The sequence below is a fragment of the Ostrinia furnacalis genome, unplaced genomic scaffold, assembly GCF_004193835.3.
Source record: "Ostrinia furnacalis isolate ACB-3 unplaced genomic scaffold, ASM419383v2 OfSCF1913, whole genome shotgun sequence".
In the NCBI taxonomy this organism is placed as follows: domain Eukaryota; kingdom Metazoa; phylum Arthropoda; class Insecta; order Lepidoptera; family Crambidae; genus Ostrinia; species Ostrinia furnacalis.
In genome coordinates, this window is record NW_021132152.1 from 599,719 (window position 1) to 622,954 (window position 23,236).

At 35.8% G+C, this 23,236-nt stretch overlaps 1 protein-coding gene across 2 annotated transcripts in view; it reads left to right on the top strand.

Annotated features, from left to right (window-relative positions):
- insc (spindle orientation adaptor protein inscuteable) overlaps window positions 1-23,236 on the top strand; it is a 44,305-nt gene that overhangs the window by 19,443 nt on the left and 1,626 nt on the right. For both annotated transcript variants that reach the window (XM_028306277.1, XM_028306278.1), the window contains 5 exons: window positions 18,696-20,633; window positions 20,769-21,050; window positions 21,280-21,583; window positions 22,205-22,492; window positions 22,836-23,007. In XM_028306277.1, coding sequence (XP_028162078.1) covers window positions 18,697-20,633; window positions 20,769-21,050; window positions 21,280-21,583; window positions 22,205-22,492; window positions 22,836-23,007 — 2,983 coding nt within the window. In that variant the 5' untranslated portion in view covers window position 18,696. The remainder of the gene's footprint in view (window positions 1-18,695; window positions 20,634-20,768; window positions 21,051-21,279; window positions 21,584-22,204; window positions 22,493-22,835; window positions 23,008-23,236) is intronic.

Genomic DNA, 23,236 nt, shown 5'->3' on the forward strand with positions numbered 1-23,236 from the left:
TTTGGGAACATTCTCCTTGCTAAAGACCGTAACGAAAACAATCAGCTGATGTATCATACATTTTATATTGGGACAGCTCTATGGGCTTGCAAACGAAATGACTGTTCGAGCTAAATATCATTTTATATTAATTTACTGACATAAAAGAATGGGAAAAGTTTAGTTGTTTAGATCAATTAAAACGTTATCACCAGGTTATTTAGTCACTGGAGGAAGACGAAATCCCTCTCTCAATACTCAATTTATTTATTGCTTCCATAATGTTTACAAAAGGTGCTATTGGTTACCACAGACAAAAGGAAGCATTTAGCCTAAAAATTTTGAATAATTCTTTAAATTTTAACTTCCTTGTCTCAATAATAAATTGTTTAACAGTAAACCACAGATTACCAAGCGACAATACATGCATCGCAATTATTGATTAGTCTATGGTAGTGTCAGCCTTAACCGCCATGACGCCAACCTCAATATGACATAGACAATCGAACAAGGCAGCAAGCACGACACCGTTGCTCTATGTGTGTTGCATAATAAAAAAGTAAAACGAGTTAAGTGTAAACCAGGACTCATAGATTCGGTTCCGTGTACTTTTCGCGGGCTGGAAATGTCTTTTTTTCATTGATTCTAACGCTGAGTTGCACCACTTAACTTTGATCGTAAGTATAACGATAACCGGAGCTTTTTGTATGGAGTTTGACAGATTTTTGACGTTTGTCAAAATTAAAGTAAAATTGTGCAACTCAGGCTAAGTATAGCCTATTATATCGTAACTAACAGACTCTACATTTTCCTTTGGTAGATAAGAACATGCAGTCGTCGGTAATGTGGTCCAAAAAGTCGAATGAATTTGGACTACTCAGTCCCTATAGCTTTAACTTTGGCAAGAAGTGTAAATTAATACTATGTACTTAGCGGTATTTGATCATACTTTCTGTTCCCTTGTATTCTCAAAGAATATTATCATAATAAGAATATAGAAAAAGTTTCGAGTAAAACATCATAAAGCAGTCTTTTTACAGACAAAGAATACAGAAAGACAGTAAGTAAGTTACTGTCGACTCTACATCAAAATAAGCTTTAAAAAACAGCTTTTTCCTTTAGCCAGCTGAACCCAAACCTATAACTCGAAACGCGGAAAGTAAGATTCCGATGGATTCCATTTCTACTTACAAAATTACGTAAGTCACGAAATTATCGCGTTGAAAACAATGATGCTCGTTAAAACGACCAATTACGCAACTCGTGAGCTTCGATCGATCGCGTGTCACAATCGAATAATTTGGTAAAAAATCGATAGATATTTCAGACATTCGGTTATTATTGCACGCTTAAAAAGTCATTTATGCGAGTAGGTAATTACAACAATATTTCAAGAAAAGTGTTAATACTGTCGTGTAATAATCGAATAGAAACCGTGTTACAATCTATTTTAAAAAACTGTATTGAAAGAAGTGAAAGAAATAATATTAAACTAATAACATTATGAAGTTAATTAAGTGTCTCCTGCGCAATAGATTTTATTTAGTTTAATCTATTAGGATCATTTAATAAAATAAATGACTGTCAAGCAATGTTTATATTTTATTACGAGAACTATTTTTTTTTACTTTTTATCTGTTAATTATTTTAATCGACACTTAATACGACTATCATAATTACGTTGCAATGATTGAACTACATTAGGCATGCACGCACGGACAATCTAATCATCGAGTAAAAAGTAAAATGTCTTCCTAGTGCATTGTCGTAAGTTCGTAACTGGCCGGTAGGTACGACTCTCGGCGCGTAACTCCACGACGTGGATAGGGATGCGTTTTTAAAAATTCAAATCGAATGATTCTATCAGTATTCTTTTTTTAAATAATGATCCTGTGTAGCCAGTGTTGATGCATTTTCAATCACCTTTTTTTTAGAAGTCTGTCAAAAAGTTCATAAAACCATGACGGCAGCGCAGCATTTTGTCATTACATTTATTACTAACTTAGTCATCCAAGTGATTCGTTGAATTTTAATACATATTTGAACCAGTAACACAATGTTTCATATAAATCCAGGTTACCAGAACCAGGACCCTTGTATTATAAACGTTTGCAATAAATGCATAAAACTTGTGTTAAAGATGTAAATGTAATTAATTAATAGGTAGGTAAGATCTGGGTGTCTGTGATTTGAAGCGGACTAATGCGTATATTATTCAATCTAAGTGAAATGAAAAACCTGCTGAAATTTTGCTAGAGGCCATTGATTACCGGTAATGTATCCTCAAATCGATTTAGATTTGAAACATCGATAATAATCGAATCGATGTTCACGGCCATCCCTATCCACTACCACGGAGCGTTTAATACGTGTGCTGAATGCGAACTGACTCATCGAGATTCCATCATGGGGCCCTGTCAGCTCCTTCCTCAGACCCTCACCAAGAACGTGTAGAGTGGACTCTAAACCCAACAGCATAAGGTCCATTGTTTGTTATACCTGTACAGTCAGGACTGTATCGCCTAGATAAATATACATGAAGTCGCAGACTTCGAAGAAAAGTTGTCTAAATACCGATTCAATCTCCCGATCGAATTTAAATCAAGGGATTATGCAGTTTTTACTTGTGTTTATTTTAATTGGCACACTATTTAATGTTGCTCATTTTACATTATGGGAAATGGAACTCTTTCCTTATTCCTTTCACAAATATGTAGAACAATTGAACTAAAACATTTAACTCTAATGTTTCCCTACATTTTACTGCTATATTTAAATGTGAAGGCATTCTCGTATGATTGTTCTATTTTAGCATAAATTAACTGCATTACTAATTTAAACTTTACTAAACCAACAAAGTTTTATCAAATGCCACGGAAAATGTATAAATACATTATAATAAGCATTTAAATCACACATCGAAACATATGCATGCATCGAAACATAAATGAAATCACTTTAATTGCTATTTATAGAACATAAGTCTTTATAATAACACAATATTCCGCTTCATTTGTTACTATTGATGAATCACAGACAATTATCTCAGCAAGTAGGTAGAATTATGTTATTATTTGTTCTTTCCAGTCTCTATCACGGAATAGGGATGTCCTAATCCGATATTTTTGACACTAAACTAGTAATTACCTAGTCCTTATGTCACGGTACCAATTAATAGGCGGCTACAAATGATTTTCTCAAATTAACGCTTAAAAATTTTGAAAACTAATTAGATTTTAACAGGCTAGATAGCCTGTCTGAATTATTAAGTTGTTTTAAGTGGCCGATCGATGTAAATTAATTGAAATGTTTAAAATTAATGAATTAGCTGTAACTAAGATTCTGAAAGGCGTTCATATTCATATTTTTGTTAATATTGAAAGCTGATTTAGAAAGTACATATTAAAAGTCTAAATTGCTTTTCAACAACATATTTTCTCCGATTAATTAGTGTTAATTAAATTTAAAATTAGGTATCGATTATTTTATCCATATATCATGTTTGTCGAACCTAGTACGCAATATCGGATGAAAGTATCAGTGACTACATGCTCTAGGACAATCGACAGCACATCAAACTATACAGTTTTGCAGCAAAATAAGTCTTATTCTCTCTACATAAGATGCCAGTGTTTTTAACTTCATATGCCGTCGTCTCTACACCTCTACAACAGATTACGCTAATCTCGATAAACCGATGATACGATTAACTTGTCGACTGTTCATCTCTCGATTGGTTTCCACTCATGCGCAGTTACGTGTCAATAGGGTTGCCATTAGAGTAAACGGTATTGATAATTTTAATATAGCGAGTTAATCTGCCTTACGAAGTCTAAAGCATCATTATTTATATTAGGTTTGCCGAACGATTTAACCTAAAGCATTATTATTTAAATTAGTTTTAAAGAAAGTTGTTGAATACGATTAGGTACCTACTAGACAAATACAAATTTTCTTGCATGCTCACAGATCTGATTGCATCTTAGTCAACAAGACTCCTTAAAAAATCAATAAAATGATTGGCCCTAATATTGTCATCTCTCTCCAAATGACACTGGCCAGAAAGAAAGAAAAAAAACCAAAAGAGACAAAACATTTTTTTTACTGTTAAAAAAGGTTTAAGACTCATTTAATAAGTAGATTACGATACGAACAACTTATTTATTATTTAGTTCTGGTAACCCTAACAGGCGCATCTTCACCACACTCTAGTTCGCGCCAATGTATTTCACGTTAGTAGGGGAGACTGGGGCTGGTTCTAACAAATTTTGATTTGAGCGTAATATTTTCTAAACTGCTTTAGCAAGAAACATGGTTTTTTGGTACGTGATGTCAAATTTCATGAGCTTTACGTAAAGTACAACAAAATGTATATAATAATTACCATATCTGAGAAAAATCGAGTTTTGCCAAACAAGTCACTTGTTAGATCTTACCCCCGGTTTGGGGTTGGTTTTAACATCGCTGGGGAAAGTTTTAACAGGGGGGGTAAGAAATGATTTATAGTTGGGAATGGGATTTTGGCTAAGATAAACAACAAAATAATAATCAATGTTTATTAGAAACACTAATAAAATTAAATGCGGTTCCTTACCGTTCATAAAATAAACAGAAAACTTAAATTTTATTAGTTAAATAAACTGACTCACTCAATCAGCATTACTCAAATCAAAGAACAAAAAATAATTTTTGATCATCAAATGATCATTGAAATTCGGCTCCTTACCGTTTAAACATGTGTAATAAACTTAAAACTTACTAAATCTATCTTTATCAAATAAAATAACAAAAAAAATACTCCTCTAATAAATCAACATACAACTTTGGTTATAAAAGTCAGTCTTACTCAATGTTCGAGGCAAATATTAACGCGTTAGAACCTACCCCGTGCATTTTGTTAAAACCAACCCCACGACCTCATTTTGCACAAAATTATTGTTTTTCTTTTACCGGTTATATTTTCGATTAAAACTTTGAAATTAATGAAAAATACAATAAATTCGGATTTATGCAATACCAAAGCCAATTTTCTACGATACATATTTAAAGAGTAATGCAAAAAATTAAACACGTAAAAAAGTTCATTTTCCTGTGAAATTGGAGGCGTCTGACGCAACCTGCTCCCGTGACGCTTGGCCGGCAACTGACAGGTCGAGACACGTTCGCGCTTATTCGTAGGCACAAAGTGCGTTGGAAATAGCGTGGTAAGTCGAATAGGTTCTATGTAATTACGCTGTTAGTATTTACCCCTGTTAAAACCAGCCCCAGTCTCCCCTACGCGCATTCCTACCCCCTTACTAGTTGGTTCCGATCCGATACTTTTCATTTACATTCTGTGCTCAAATGCAATTGAAATGGACTAAGACAATTACTGTACGTTGTAATTGATATAATAATTAGCTAATGAGGAGTCACGCTCGTAAATCTTGAAAACCTGTGACTGTGAAAATGAAAATGAAAAATCTTATTCAATTTAGGCCAATTATTGGCACTTTTGATGCCGGCCAAGTTTTTACATTTAGGACGTACTTATTTAGAAAACATTTCTAAATCAATATTTTACTTGAAACCGTTGTATTAATATTTGTATTTTTATACAATGTTTTCAATTTTACAGATAAGTAAAATAAAGTTTTGATAAGCATAGATATCGGGCCAAATGAGATAAAGTTAAAAACAATCTGTCCCCAGAAGACTACATGAACAAAGATCAATTGATGTGAAAAGTAGATGTGCATGCATAATATATTTACATTAAAACTGCCGAAAATTCATACATTTGAAAACCCACTTAAAAGAAGTATCTCAAGGTTTACTGATTTGAGTTGTCGTATCTAGTTCTGACACAATTTATGTTGTATTTAGTATGGATTTATCGGATTGCTATCTTTCATCATAGATACGATAATATTTGCGTTTATTAGGTTGTCCGACAATTGTATTTGGCATGAAACCTCATTTGAAAACTGATATTACTAAAGTTGGACAACACTGAAATGTCCCCCATTTATGTTATTTACAGGAAGGCGCTACTATAAATACTGGATTATTAGGTTTTTTGCCACTTGACGTTTCAGAATCGTTTTACAGTGCTACTCTCAGTTCTCTATGGATAATAGAAAATTGAGAAAATCGTATCTTATTTTATCTATGGAACATACTAAAAATTTTCAAGGTACACCCAATTTGAACTTGTCTATTGACTCGTGCGTAACTTGATAAAGGTGAAAACAAACACAGATGCGAAGGATGTAAACGAAATTCCACAACTAACATAACAGCCGGTACTTGGTATTTGAAACGCGCATTATTTGTCGTGGGAAATTGAATTGGTATACTCGACTTTTGGTATGAAAATTCTCACTATCTTTTGTCACGTGGCAATAATGAGCTTTAAGGGGGTAAAATAAGAAAGCACAAGCAGAACATATTAGTTATAGTTTAATATCTCACACCTCATCTTATACAGGTGTCGCTTTAAGTATGGATCAAACAAAATGGATTGATTCTACGACTCAAATGTAACATCTTTCCCCAAGAAAAAGGAAAAAAAACCTTTCCATACAAATTGTGCAATAGACTCAATTTTTTTTGTTTAATCCGTACCTTAAACAACAACCTGTATTATAAATGTTGTATAATAAATAGATGAGTTAAGTTCATCAATTTCGTCACCTTGCCATCTTTAAATAAGGTATAAACATCGCAATTTTCTCGTTGCAAAACCGGCTAAGGAAATGAAATGTAAATCATTGACGTAGTTAACCCCCATTTAAACTCGTTCGCAGAAAAACACCATAGAAATCGCAATCTTTAAAGACGTAATATTTATTGCTATTACATTAACGCATAATTTAATATATCAGGAAAGATTTAATAAATGTCCGGAACTATTAATAAAAGGAAATGGTTTTTAATTAAAATTAGCATTACTATATGTCATTCATAATACGCGTTCGAATATACTGAAAAAAATAATGCGGAAATTATACCTAACTGGCAAACTTTTATTTTTTTCTAGACTGTTAATATTAAAATACTTTTCTTTTTCGCTAACGACAAAAGAAGTTATTTAATTCCAAATGCAAAACCGCCCAGTATTTTAAAAAAAGTTTTAAATGTGGAACCACATCAGACAATTTTGTATGCAGATGACATATCTATAATAGTAAAGACTGAAAAATATTCATTAATAAATCATTTACGTGACATACATGACACAATTGAAGTAATAGTGACATGGCTTAATGCCAATAATTTGAATGTTAACTTGACCAAAACAAAAATAATGAATTTTAATAAATTAAATGACTTGAATATAAATTTTTGTAATAATATTATTGACGAGGTAAAAAATATAAAATTCTTAGGTATAACAATAGATAGCAACCTTAACTGGAAAATTCATATCGAGGAATTATGTAAAAAAATAAACAAATTTGTATATGCCCTTAGTCGGCTTAGAAGAACAACGTCGCAGCACACTGCCTTACTAGCCTACCATGGGTATGTTGGCTCTGTTCTTAGATACGGCATTATTATATGGGGTCATGGTGTCGAATTGAATAAGGTTTTTGTTACACAAAAGAAATGCATCAGGTCGATCTGTTTGGCACATCCATTGCAAAGCTGTAGAACCTTGTTCAAAAAATTGAATGTTCTGCCTTTGCCATCTTTATACATTTATGAAATGTCTTGTTTTGTGAAACAACATATGCATTATTTTAAAAGGGCTGCAGAGATATACCCCAGGAACACTAGAGATCCTGATAGGCTGGTGCATGCTTTTGCGCCGAGAACAACATTGTTCCAAAAAAATTGTTACTCTATGGGCATCAAAATATATAATAGGTTGCCATCGAACATTAAACTCCTTCCACTAAAAGACTTTAAAAAGGAGTTACATACCTGGTTGTTACAAAAAACCTTTTACTCTGTAACTGAATATCAAAATCATGACTGTAATTGATTGTAATCTTGTTTTCTTTATTGCATGCTAAGATGTATTTAGCGAAACATGGACTTTATTTTATGTATATTTGACCATCATTATGTTACCTGTTTCTGGCAAATAAATAAATTTGAATTTGAATTTTAAATTTGAATTTTGAATTTGAATTTGGAAATGATGCACTAACGGTAAGACTCGTAGTGGCAAAGAAAAACTATTAGGAGCATGGGAAGTAGTGTGGGGAAATGTCTCCCTAGATTGCGTTACGCAGAACGATTGAATGTTATCGATAGAAAAACTTACAGGGTTAATCGAATCGGATCGAGACATTTGGTGCGAATCGAATGGTTTATTTATTTGTTCTGTACGAGTTTATTTTCTTAGAATGCGATTGCGATGTCATTCTGCAAGAACAGGGTATTAATTTGCTGTGCAAGTAGCTGACCTTGTCATTTGACAAGGTGACTAACTAATATCTGTTTATCTATGTGATGCAATGTAAATAGATGCATCTATTTACATAAATACCTACTTCGATTTAGAATCATTACAAGAGTTTTTATTAATTTCATTCGATATTTTGACCAAAGTTTCATCCTTCATCTGCTTCAAACACAAACTTCTTTTATACTCGTAACTTGAATCACTGACGCCCGTATTCACAAACATTACTATGAGGTCTCACAGTGCGCGTGGACGCACAGGGTGACACACAAACCAGACACTGAGCTCTATTCAACACTGTGCGTTCGATTTGCAGCTTCACTTAAGCAAGCATAGTTTGTGAATGCGTTACATGCGTACGAATAGCCTTTGTTTTCTGGTAGAGTTTCACAACACATAAGCCTTTTTTTTTTAGCAAAAATAGGGCCTAATACAGCTACATATGATGTCACAGGGTTCTTGCTGTACATCCTAGTAGCACCAAAGAAGCTTTAAACGCTCGTTCTCACAGCCTCATCGCAATACAATCTTAGCTTTTTGTATGACTAAAGCCAGTAGTAGACCGCAGGAAAATGCGACACGTGTGCATTCCTGAACTGTGATTAAAGCCCCAAGTTCGGATCCCGGACAATGCATTCCGCTGCGTTAGTCAGATGGATAATATGAATGCTTCTAATGCTGGCGGTAATGAATGGACTAATTGGATTTAATTATTCGGAGTATTTTCTTCTTTTCCCATTTTATATAGTTAAATTCCAATTGATACTATTTTGCACAAGAATATCTCCGATAATTGATAAAAAGGTTATTTATCCTACATTACTTTCATATAAGTTATATTTATAATGTAAGAGCATCATTTAGAACGTTCTAGAGATTTGTTTTCTATTAAAAAACTATACCTCATTGCTAGACACCTTTGCTTGCCATTTCTAGCCTATGAAATAAAAATGCCTGCATATTATTACGCAGACATAAATACTCAACGACTCTAACCTTATTTAACGCTGTATTCTAGAATTGCCTGAAAAAAAAAGACGGTTGCAGCCGTAGACGGCGGGACATCTGCCCGCTGGCCACTATTACCTTGATAGAGACTGAACGAGAGGCTATTCGAATTCGAAAGTTAAAATAGTGACGTAACAAATGAGGATCGCGTTTCTGAATTGTTGGGATAGTGTTCGAAATTTAAATTTGAATTTGGAATCAAAAGAGACTGTAAAATTCATCAATCAAAATGACGATTTGTAAGAACTATTTATTAGTCTAAACAAATAAAGAAATTTTGACTGTAATTCTGATTTTAATCGTTATTTTTATGTAACTGAATTGACACTGAAATGTGCAAACAGTATGAAGCCAATTAAAAAGTGTTTGATAGGTTTTTAATCTCGAAAGGGTTTCTTTACACTGAAAACTTTCGTCAAGACAAGAATAAAATTAATTTACATATTAAAAAGCTGTGTCGTATGAATTTTCAATTTAAACTTTATCGAGCGTCATTATGCAATTTTAAGAAAATGGCCTATAGCGACCAGTTGCCATGTCCTTCCATGACACAGGTGAGGAGCTGGAGTTAATTGCAACTATTCGCAGCTGCCTCAGAGCTAAATGTCAACATTTAATCAATTCCCGCCAATGGTAGCCAAGGTCGTTCCGTTTAACCCTAACGGATATTACATGAGTAATCCATTAGGAAGAAATTAAATGTTTTTTATTTGGTCGCGTGCGATGGCGTGCGCCAAGAAACGTTGAGTTTTAACGCCTACTGTTTTTTTTTTTTACAATAATAGGTTATAGGGTTAAAAATAAAGCAGACAGGATTGATTTGCTGAAGGAAAATTGTGACATTAAATAAAGCAATTGTCTCTAATTTGCAACTCAAATTATATTAATAAATATTCGATACTCGACGAACAAAACCACTGTTATTGTAGCCAGAGATTTTAATAGGAAGGTATATTGTTACTGGCATAGATATTACAGTACCAGTAATTGGCTTAAAAAAAATGACAGACAGCAAAAAGTTTTCATAACATGAAATATAACTGGCTGTTAACCACGGACGCCTCTAAAAAAGTTAACCATCGGCACGTGGCGGCTCTTTTTTAGCTTATCGGCCATATGGCACGCGCGTGCCGTGGCCGTGTCCTCTCCAGCCAACCATGTCTGTAAAAGCTCTAACAGTAAAACTTTTTAAAGTATCATAACTTTTTGCCATAAAAACTTAGGCTCGTAGTTTGAAAATATAGTTTAAACTAGAGATGAAACGGATATCCGGTAACTATCCGGTAGGCCGGATATCCGGCCTAATTTTACTATCCGGCCGGATACCGGATAGTAACTCACTATCCGGCCGGATACCGGATATTAAAAAACAATGACAATTTCCTTTAATAAAATGAAATACATTAATCTTTTGATGTAAATATCAATAAAAAGGCTTATAATAATGACGGCTTTTATTTAAAGTTCAAAAAGTTACAAAAAAGCCATATTAAGGCCTATCAAAGAACTTATTCATTTTCTTTTTCTGGACTCTAATGAAGAATACTAAATAAATAAATATCTGTTAATTTCGAATTAAAGCCAATTAAAATAGGCGATCTTTTTTTCACTGATGGTCTGATGAAATGATGCAGTTCAGTCAGATTACGCAGCAAGTAAACTAATTTAATTTTCCCTATTCAACCACACACTCATAGGCCAGTAGAATTAAACACAAAAATTAATCAAATCGGAAATAATTCCTACAAAAGACTTTATTGCTTTAATGGCTTCATTGGTTGCCCATTAAGACTCTCCTAAGTTTTCGACTTCGATTTTGTGGCGTTGAACCTTGGACCAGGCATACGGCTAAGCAATGCAGTCGTGCAGGAGGGTGCAAGGAAGAGGGGCAGCCATAGTAGATAACACAGAGTCGTTCAGGAGAGTGCAAGAAATAGGTGCAGCAACCGTAGTTAAGGATCGGCTGGGACGAACAAGGATAGGCGAATCCAACTCGCAAGCCTTGACAGGGATACGCTGGTTAAGGGGGCCCTTTACAAGGCTTGGGAGCATGCGGGCGACGAGCTATTGGAGGGTCATTAATTATAATTATGTACATTTTCTACTTTGTCGAAGATAAGCACGAGAACGGTTTGTCCGAAACATATAAAAATGGTCTTATTCAATGCAGGATTAAATGCCCTTCAACCATCATAAAGATCACTTTTCGATAGGGTAAGTTCTTTACGCGGTATAACCGGAAAATCGAAAAAACGCCCTTTTCGGGGGCCCCCACCACTTAAGCACAACTCCGTCGGAGTCGAAACCTAGGAGAGACTTAATGGGCAACCAATGAAGCCATTAAAGCAATAAAATCTTTTGTAGGAATTATTTCCGATTTAAAATCTAATTCTACTGGCCTACACGATGGAAACCGAAATCGCCCGAATTGATCTGCCCCCTAGACAAGTGGCAAAATCTGACGGACGATTTGATTTTCGAAAAGTGTGACTTGTTTAGTCTACTAGAACCACTGATCGCGTTCAAAGCACCTGTCCGGCGCTAAACTCGTCACTACATAAAACGAGACAATGGGCCAACTATCCGGCCGCCGGATATCCGGCTATCCGGCCTAGCAGCTCGCCGGATATCCGGTATCCGGTATCCGGCCAAACCACTATCCGTTTCATCTCTAGTATAAACTCGATTCAAACGCAACCTTAGACCTTGTGGAATTTTAATATTTTCAATTTTACAGTACACCTTTTTGTCTTTCTTTTATATCTACTATTTCTTGTATTATAGGATCATATTTGAGTGGCGTTTTTCAGGACGATCTTTAATCGTTTTGTTCGTGAAACAAAGCTTAGCCTTGTTGCATGTTAATCTTCATTCACAAAAATCAAACAGCCTAATTATGAGTATAATCTTCTCACCCTTTTTTTGTCCAGAATTTCGGTGTTGGAAATCCAGACGAATCTAAATACGAAGCTATATTGATGGTGAAATTGAGTGTTTACTTTCTTACTATTCGATATTAAATACATAATTCTATACGTGATTAACTCAACATATCTGCATATTGTGTAACATTGACACTCGCTCTCACCCGCAGCGGGCATTAGCGGAAGTCCCGTCCCGCTCGTGGAAGCAGGGTTGACTAGTTAATATTACTAGTCGACTAGTTAGTTACTGGTCGACTAGTTGCTAGTAATTATCAGGGATATTAATTGCACGGATATGGCTGTACGAGAGGAAAGTTCCGAGAGAATATTTTAGAACTTCCCTGCTAATTCCCTGAGAATCCATATTCATTTGAACTAACTCGTTGATGTCTTTTTGTGAGCTTTAAAAAGAGCTTAATCTTAAAAGCTTGGAGTAATAGCCAAGCTTTTAAAAACACTATCTTACTGTGTTACAACAAAATTACTTTTATCAAATATTTTTATCTCCCTAATTAAGTATGGTGGCAGTATGTGCAAAATGGATTTAATTAATATGTAGTAAGTATCTCGATGTATATCCTGAACTAAATCATAAGTTAATTTTTTAACAGTCACATCTTCGATTCTTAAGTTAACAAAAACTGCTCTTCCGGGAATCCCTTGGCAGCCCTGTATAAAGAAACAGTATCGAGCAGACAGATGCTAAAGGACCGGTAAGCAACGTTTGGGAGTGGGATAACGAGGGGCGCGCTGTCTTACACAAATACAGGGTGTACCGGAAAAATATATACCAATATTACCATATACGAATATTATCATAGAAACCATCCTAGCATAAAACATGTATCGTATATCAAATTCGGTCATTCGTTTAAAAGGATAATTTTTAAAGCTAGCGAGTCGAGTTTATCTTGGCTCTATGTCTTGACTAAGATTTCTCAGTTTCCATAAAGGCTTAACCCCAAATTATACTTTGTTTCTTTGGTAACCTACATTTAAATTGATTTAAATTGGCAAAAGATAGCATCTAAATGATTTTCAGATTTTCTTGAGAATGTTGACATAAAATCAGGAACCATCCTAGCATAAAACATGTATCGTATATCAAATTCAGTCATTCGTTAAAAAGGATATTTTTAAAGCTCGCGAGTCGAGTTTAACTTTATTTATTTATTTATTTATTTAGGAAAACCAGGGTTTTACAGTGTGTAATAATGACATAAGATAGGCAACGAGTAAACCACTTATAGGTTCCCACAGGTAATACTTTGTTTATTTGGTAACCTACTTGATTTAAATTGGCAAAAGATAGCATCTAAATGATTTTCAGATTTTCTTGAGAATGTTGACATAAAATCAGTGCATTGCAACGCAAAATTAACAGCCGAATTAAATAGCATCGGAGAACCTTGAATTAAATTCACATTGGCAAAGACACTTACAAATACCCGTCATTATGTTTTAATGAACTTACAAATTCCAGCATTTAGTATGCTAATTAATTTGCGACAAGCAACGGTGACTCGAACACTTGCGCAAGCGCAGAACAATGAGATTGAACATTAAATAATGTCACTTGCTAAGTTGACTTACATGTATTGAATATCATTGGCTAATACAATTTGTCAGGCTATTGTGTTGGTAAAAGTGATAGATAAAAATAAATATCGAATGCTTCATGCATATGACACATTATTATTTTAATGCAGTCATAATTAATTGTCATTGTTGTGCAAAACCAATCTCGTATCATTTACATTAACAAATATTGAAACTACATATTTATTTCTGTGTAGCATGCAGGTTACTTATTATACTAAACTGCGAACCTACGCCCTGTATACATTCACACGACCCAAGGGCGCCAAACCGGTGACCCTACACAAATAAAAAAGCGGAACTTGCCAACACCTGGCCGTAACCATAGAGATCAAATCACAACCGATGACACTCGTGCGCATATCGATCGGTGTGAGCGTAACGGTTTTCTTTTTTCAAATTTTGACAGCTGCGGAAGGAATAGGGAAAATCGTTGCAACTGGTCATGCAAATAAGAGAAAATGCGTTACGTTGCATTTGCTTTCCAATGTGAATGCTGATTAATATACAAATAATGTTTCTGTATGTAGTCAGCAGTACGGGAAATGATAGCACGCATACATTCACTTATCATATTGTGACAGAATGATGAACGCTTCGGAATGGATATACTTACCTACTCATAATTTCCTATGAGAGTGAAAGCTAAAATAAAAATAAAAGAAATTGAACCCTACACACTGATAAAAAATATTGCTAAACTTACAAACTTACTGGCAGTCAATAAACTTTTTTACTATCAATATTATAAAAAGAATCCAAAATTCAAATTCGAAATTGGAACGGCGTTCATTCGGGCGCGAGGACGGGCAAGGGCGCGTGCTATACAGCCAAGCGTGGCGTATGGCAGACGAGCAGATGACACGCGACCGTTATGCCAGGTGCACCCGCCCGCAGCCATTATCAAGTTTACATTAGAACGAGCTGTGCCTAAAACGGAGCGTTTTGCGAAGGTGCTACATTCCTGCATGATACTTCGGAATTTGAACACAGATGCACGATAACTCGTTTTTAATTCAGAGATAAACTATTTTAAAAATGATACCGCTGTTGGCTCGTTCTTATAATGGCCAGCTGCATGGGTTGCATTCGCCATTAACATTGTCATCTCGGCATGTGCACATTCTATTTTTAAATTGTTTATGATATCAGCTCTGACATAGGCGATGCAATTAACAAGGAATATCCATAAACATTTTTGCAAATAGCCCTGTATCTACTGATGAATATTTATTGATCTATTTCAGTTTTTAAATTTTCTATTCAGTGCATCTCTGTCAATTTCCAAGTGCTATGAACCTTCTAAATTCTTCATTACTTTGTGGTAACACTTTTTCCGTTGCAAGTTAGAATAATTCTCATTTACTTACTTTTTAATCCTTCATGGAGCATGGAATGTGCTAAGAATAATTCAGTCATGCTCTGACAATGCAACGTGTTCGTGATTCGTCCATTAGCAACTATATTTACACCAGCTAATAAATTTTCCGATGTTAATTTATTATAATCATTTATTTTGACTACAGGCTTGTTCCGATCGTCTCATCAACTAAAATTGACACATCAATAGTTAATATTCGTCGGCGCACGCAAAGCTATTATTTACAATTTCCACTGAAATATGTCACGATGAATTGTCATAATTAGACAGATGTGTGTCGCCAAATGGTGAAAGTATCAGTAATTTATTTGTGTTAGAACAATCACACTTAACTGCACGAGATTAGGGAAAAATTGTTATAAAATAAAAACAAAACAATGGAAGATCGACGAAACACAATATTGGACTGTCAAAGAAGCTTGATTTAATTGCTATCCTTATTAATACGTAGTAACTTTGTTAATTATTTGTTCTGTGTCTTAATTTTATGATATAGAGACGACTATACGAAGCATCTGTTAGACACTCTATAAACAAAAATTAATTAGTTTACATTAAAATTTCAGTTGATTCTGCTAATAAATTTTAAGGGAAAGATTCCCAAATGATATCCACACAAGGCAATTAAAACAAAATGCCAAAAACAATTGAATAAAGTAATTAAACGTCATTGTTTCTATTCAGCCGTGACTAAGAAGTACCAGGCGCACATGAACCGAAGGAAGTCGCCAGGGTCGCGAATCGAAGGCCAACAGTAAAGGTCTAATGTGCATTTGCATCTTTCACTAAACTAAACTGGAGCAAATGCATGCGAACTGGCTTTTCGTTATCTTTATGAGAACACACTGTCACTGATGCATACGAAAATTCATGATAATATTGCGATTCGGTATGCTGTAGAAAGCTCGCCACATGCTGCATATCAGAATATATTAGACTATGTTATAACTTATACATGCATATAATATGATATAACATAGCGAGACGAACAGCTAGAGATAACATTGGTTCTATCTACTCTCGTGACAGAGACCTTATGCCATAGATATAAAAACAAATTACAAATTAAACTATTTAAAATGACCTAAAACACGCGAATGCAAAGGTCACGAAGCATTGTCAAGGTCAGATCAATGAATTGTAACAAACCCAAAGTGTTATTTTTTGTCAACCATGAAAGAAAAGTACCAGGCTAACATAAAATGAAGGAAGCAAATGACTGTCGAAGGCTACAGTGATAAAGCTTCAAGGTTCGTTAATTTGCATTCCAATGAGTTATCCAAAGGTTGACAGATAAACAAAACACGTTAGATAAAATGTCAGTAAAAAGGTATCTATCCATGTACCTTCTTATTTCTGTTAGCTCTTTTGAACCATTGCTAAAAGTTATGGAGTGACTAATAAACTTACTTTCAAAAGAAAGTGTGAGCTTGTGAGAAGTTTCCTCTCCCGACCGGAGCTGAGTAATTTTATTGAATGCTTTGCCTCCTAGAGACCTTCTATTAATATAAATTAAAACATGTTAAAGTAATGGAATAACACGAACTTTACGGTTTTTAGTCACGTCACGTTATAAAACAATTCCCTGTTAAGTATGCAGTATGCAGGTCCCATATAAGTACGTTATAAATCCGTTACCCGCATGGATATGAAAAAAGAACTACGAAATTCCAAAATTAAAAATGTTGAAATATTAAGAGAAAACTTTTTCGTAAAGAAATACTGGCGTACAATATTGCAATATTGTTTTTATTAATTCCATGGTTTTAGCGCCATAGATGCGCTAATCAGTTGTTTCGCAACGCATCTTTCCCAACGAGGATTTGCACTTCTACGATAATTGCAATAATTGAAATACTGTGTTTATGATGTACCAACAATACCAAATATGTAGGTACTCAGTACTCACATATGAGAGTACGGTACTTTGAGTACAGTTACTTAGGCAGGTACCTTTATATGGGTTAAATCTTTTATGAAGATTGCTGTTTTTGATAGAAAAAGAATTTGCAAATATTCAAGATTAATTCAAAAGACTGATAGTTAGCCAGATCTTGACTGTAGTTGATATTTAATCAACAGAGGTGTCAGTTACTCTGATAACGATGTATTCAATTTAAATAGCCTTTTACACTATTTCATCAAAGTCTATGAGGTGAATGTGATCAATAGGCACCGCTTGTAAAGCAATGACCACAAAAGGCCGGGGGTCAAATAGCTAAGTAAAAGACTCATAAAGGTTACACTTATTAACATACTTTACGTAACAGACTGAACTATTCATTAATAGAAAGGTACTAATTGTTTTTTAATGCAGGAATTACTATGCCCCTTACTGACTGATTACTTGTTTTAAGAGATACCTATGCACATAAATAATTATTTCTGTATTTTTCGAAAAAAAATTATTAACAAAGTAACTACCTAGTTATAATAACACACGTAAAGCTTTAAAACTTGAATTGCCTATACTAATAAGTAATTTGCAGTGTCTTAGGTACCTAAGCATGAAAAATTTTCTTTTGGTTACCTCCCACAGCTTCACGAATTCGAAAAAACGAAGATCCGCATTAAAATTAAAAGCTGACTACAATACTGAGAAACAATGTGAGCGATTTCAAAATGTTTTCATACATCGCAAAAACATGATTGTTTATATTAAAACTGTGATTGTACCAACCGCTGAGCAACTTATATGGTCCAGTGGCACATTATGTGAAGTACTTAGCGCTATGTTTATAATAGTGATAAGTAGTACCTATGAATCAGTTAGATACATTGACTCATAGAGACAACCGCAAACCAATATGGCCGACTTAGAACAACTAAATTGCGTGGATTTGTAAATTCAATGTTACAATAAATATTAAGGAAAGTGTAAATAGGTACATTTTCAGAGCTAAATAAGTGGTGCACACTTAACGGATTTTGTTGTCGCTGATGTAGTGTCCAAAAAGGTCACCGATTAACAATCGGGGTCTTACCTTTCCCAAGTCAAAATCGAGGGGAGAGCTTTGACAAAATCGCTGAATGAACATTCGCCCTTGCACTCGCTTGCACAATAGATCTGCAACGGTTTTTAACATCTGCCCGCGATCCTAGCCCGTTCGTCGTGAGATGCCATTATTATTAATGCCAAGAACCATAGTGCAGCCACACGCTTCACAACGCCGTTTTTAGGCTCACAAGGTAAAATTTTGATTTCAATTCTAATCACCATACGTAAATTCCCATGATCATGTCATGAAAAAAAACTAATTTGACCTCAAACAACGAGTTGTCACGCATCGCCACCTCCCAAACTATAGTTTATAATGGACCAAGAAATTACGTCACTTGGCACCGATCATTAAACCCATCGCTCCGCCACGCTCTTCCCACGAGTAATTTTATCTTTGTTCTTTTGCAGGATGTCCAATTTTCAACGTACTAGAAGCAAAGTCTGGTGGGGTGACTCACCGCCGAGCATCGGGAGTCCAGTGGCCCAGCCGGCCGACTGGAACCACAACAATCGCCGAGAGGAGCAGGACTGGGAGCCGCAGCTGCCGCATTGGATCGCGAACCAGCCCGAGCAACAAAGGAACAATAGCATCGACAACATTGCGCAACCGAACAATGTGCAGATAAACCAATGGCCTCTGCGCCACGGCAGCCCTGGCAGTCACAAGAGCCAAGATTCGGGCTTCTCAGACTCCGATAGCTCGCCGCCGCCGTCCCAGTACTACCCCTCCCCAGAGAGCAATAATTCCAACAACAAATCATCTAGCAGCAGCGATTCCAATAATAATGAGGATATCACTGTAAAGCAAGCGGAGGGCTTCCAAAACACACCAAGTAAAGATGTTGTTGACAACGGAAGAACGCCCGAAGTCCCGAAGGGGGCCCCAACCCCGAAACCTCGCTTGCGTAGTAGTAGCGTCATACAAACACCGTATGACCTACAAAAATATTATGAAATTCACTGTGATGAAGAACATATCCAATTACTAAAGGATAAAGAAGATGTAAGTAAGAATGAAATTAATGTTACGCCCAAAAATATTAACAATGAGAAATGTAATAAGGATATAAAAACTAAAAACAACTCCCCGAAGGTAGAAAACTCGAAATCAAACGTAGAACCAGGTAATAAAATAAAAATTAAAGTTACACCTCCAAATAACAATAACAAAGAAAATAGTCCTGTCGTAAGTGCAATACATAAAGATACCAAAGATGTACCAGCTAAAAATGTAAATATCTTAAGTCCATCCAAAAAGTATCCAGTGAAGAAGTCGTTTGTATCAAGTACAGAAACTGATAGCACGAAAATAAGCAAAGTAGCCAAAGTAAAGGATTTGGAAACGAGTAAAAATAAGTCTGATGAAAGTTTAGAGTTTATTAAATTGGCTGATGATAATGAAATTGCCGTGAATAACCAACCTAGAGTTCGAACACCAATTTCTAATGTATCATACGTGCCAACAGAAAGGCTCGCTGTTGCTAGAGCTGAATACAGAAGAAGTTTGTCCAATGAGGATAACCTTCCTATCACAACAACTCCCAAGTTTGAAAGAAATAGACTGAACAAGTCACTGAATTTTGAGGCGCAAAGACTAGACCAACAAATATTGGATATTCAAGAGGGCTACCACTCTTTGGGTTACATCGACGAAGATGTTATTAAAGAAGAGATGGAAAAATCCACGGAGCAAATTCATAAACCTACTAAAGCAATTTTGGGTAAAAATATTATGGATAGTCTACACTTGAAACCAACGAAGAAAGCTGGGCCTAAAGCTAAACATCGATTTGCAACAAAATCTGACAAAAAAGATTTGTTTAGAATATTTCCTTCCAAGAAAGAAAAACCTGGTGTTGTTGAAACACACGCTGGAGGCGTTGTGAGTAGTAGCCGAGTACCATCTCTTGGTCTGCCTAGAACTGCAGAACAAAACTCTTGGGTGATAGTTGGTTATCCAGAACAGGAGCTATTAATACCCAGTTACAATGAAAGGCTAGTTGCAACAGACAGTGACATTAACCTAAGAGCTAAAGATACCCAAAATGAAGATACGAGCTTCTTGAAAAATAGAAGAGTGACTCCTCCGCCACAGTTCCAAGACAAACTCAAGACACCTTACGACACAGACTCGAAAACCGACAAAGACTTAACACATGATTCCAAACGAGAAAAATTAAAAGAGGAAGAACTGAACTTCGGGGATATGCAGTTAGATCTAGCCTGTACTTCTACACCTAAAATGTTGGCTCCCCACGAATACATGAATGGTCAAAAAACCACACCAAAGAGCGTGAGGAAGAATATTCGCAGAGTAAACTTGTTGGAGAACATCAATACTAGCGGGTAAGTGTACTATGACCCAACAAGGAAGGTTAACCAGTTCGGTTTTGCCTTGCTTGCGTAAATTGGAGAGATAATTATAGGTTTTGGTTATTACTTAATAACAGCGTTAACTAACATGTTAATTTATTGTTGCAGGGTGGTTCTGAATAACCAGAATGAGATTTTGTATAGAGAAAGGAGTATAGATCAGACGACATTGGAGCGACTTTGCGAGAGGAAGCCCGAGCCAGTGCAGCATTGGCTGTGCGACCTTGTAGGGTCCTGTGAGAACGAGTGCATGACCACGCTGCAGAGTAAGCCTTTGGGCGCTGAAATGAAAGCAATGGTGACATCCAGCTCAGCCACCATCACGGGGAACATCAAGAAAGTGCAGACCCATGGGCAGATCATTGTTCATCAATACAGCGATGTATTGAGGTAAATCCCTTTATCCTTTAACTTTACCATATCACAAACTGGTCACTTGTCTATCAAACCTATACTTTTCGTTACTTGAACTTATTTCATTAATAGCGTGTTACAGCATTTTATTGATTTCAAATTAACACTTGCCTTCATTAGCTTTAATTATGCGAGACGTGACCAGCTTATGTAAGCTCAACATTCAACGTTCACCTAATAAATTGTTGTTATTTCGTAATTCTAGGCAAATGGAAGCTAATAATTCCAGTGAAGAGCAAATCTGCTTGTTGGTTGCGAATATAAATGAGTTCGTTTTGGCGCATAGCATTACGTTGAATACCAAGCCGCCTGGCGAAACTCCAGAAAGATGGGATAAGATCAAGAAGTCTCTTCAACTTTACTTGCAAAAGCTGATTGACATAGGCGAGGATGTAAAGATAGAACTGAATGAGAGCAGGCCAGAGTGGAGTCTAGTGCAAAAACACTTGGACACCCTTATCGGCATATTCCTCGAGACTACCAAGGCCGTACTTGTCCAGCAGATGAAGGTATGTTTATGTTATCATATCTCACTTTATCAAGATAAAAGATTTATCTCAGCTATCGATGTAAGACGGAGAAGTACTTTTATCGGTCACGGAAAACTCTAAAGGACATTCGATAGATAAACTCATGGATATGCCATTCAAAATATTGATTTCTAATCAGCTTATTAGCAAGTTTGTCTAGTTAAGATTCAATTAATGGTAAATGGTGTGTGATTATGTGCGTACTTAATACGAGGCAGCGTAATAGCGGACATTACGATGGAATAAACATGAATAAGGATGTAAATGAAATACCAATGGAACTTAGTCTATACCTCAGTATAGATGACCTAAATCATGGCGTAAAAGGATAAAATGATTTAATAAAATATTATTATAGCCAGTACTAAATGCCCGAAAGATTTCCCAATGTGTTTGGAGCTTTGTCCTACCCAATAAATACTTTCTCGACAGTTTTCATAATTAAGTGGCTTTGTTACCTACCAATAATTAACTTAAAACGAATTTACGACACAGCGGCATTCCTTCGTCTCAAAACTCAAAAAGTTCTGACTCACCACCTGAGTCACTCAAACCACAGAATATAGTACTGCTCAAACTAAACTCAAGTGTTTCTTTCAGACGCTCGTGTCAATAATCGAGGAGCCGCCTTCGGACATGCTTCTCAAGAGCACGCTCACCTCCATTGGCCATTTAGCTATGCTCAGCGACTCGACCGAGTCATCCCTCCACGAGAAATGCACTAAAGTTATGAAGAGCATTTCTGACTTGCCGTTCGTAGACTGCGGAGTGCCTAGAGCGCTGTTAACGGCGATTATTGAGAGCAACAAAAGCTCCATAAAGGCGCTGTCGTTGAGAGCATTGGCTACTGTATGCGTCACGGCCGACGCTGTTAAGCAGTTTGAAGAGGTAAGGGATCGTGGGAAGAATAATTATGTAAACGAATTACAGTGAAAATAATTTCTTAAGTAATAAGTAGAGACGCCAGCACATCAAGCTAAACACAGTGGCGTCTTGTCTCGTTGTAATACAGGCGATTTTGCAACAAAAATGTATAATCTGATGTGCTGTCGTCTACACTTGAAAGTTTATTGTCGGCTAACAGTTTATTGTAGCCAAAACAATTGAAAGATGACTCACTAAATCTCTCGTTTTAAAAAAGAATAGAGGTTAATTTAAACCTTATCAGTCAAACTTAACTTACGCAAAACCTTCGAGTAACAACTCAGTTTTAAATTTTTATTTTTCTTAGGGTGGAGGCATAGAAATCCTGTCAGACATCCTCTCCGACCGGTCCAACCCTGAGCCTCAGATGCGCGAAGCCATCACCGTGCTCACTCAGATCACAGCTCCCTGGCTGCGAGGGCACTACGACCTTACCCAGCTTCACCTCTACTTGAACACCATCGTTGATAACATCACTGGTATGTGCTTATCAAATAAGACTAAATTGAGTTCTGTTACCGCCATCTGTTGGCGAGTAGCGGAACTAAAAGCATGCTTTTTTTTCGGTTACTGTATTAATATTTTTAGTCTGTGGTAAAAGTTTGAACACTTCTTTGATTTTGCAAAAATTAATTAATACTACAATAATGTAATATCATCTGATATTTAACTAATTGTCAACAGCAACACGACAGGAATGGAGTATTG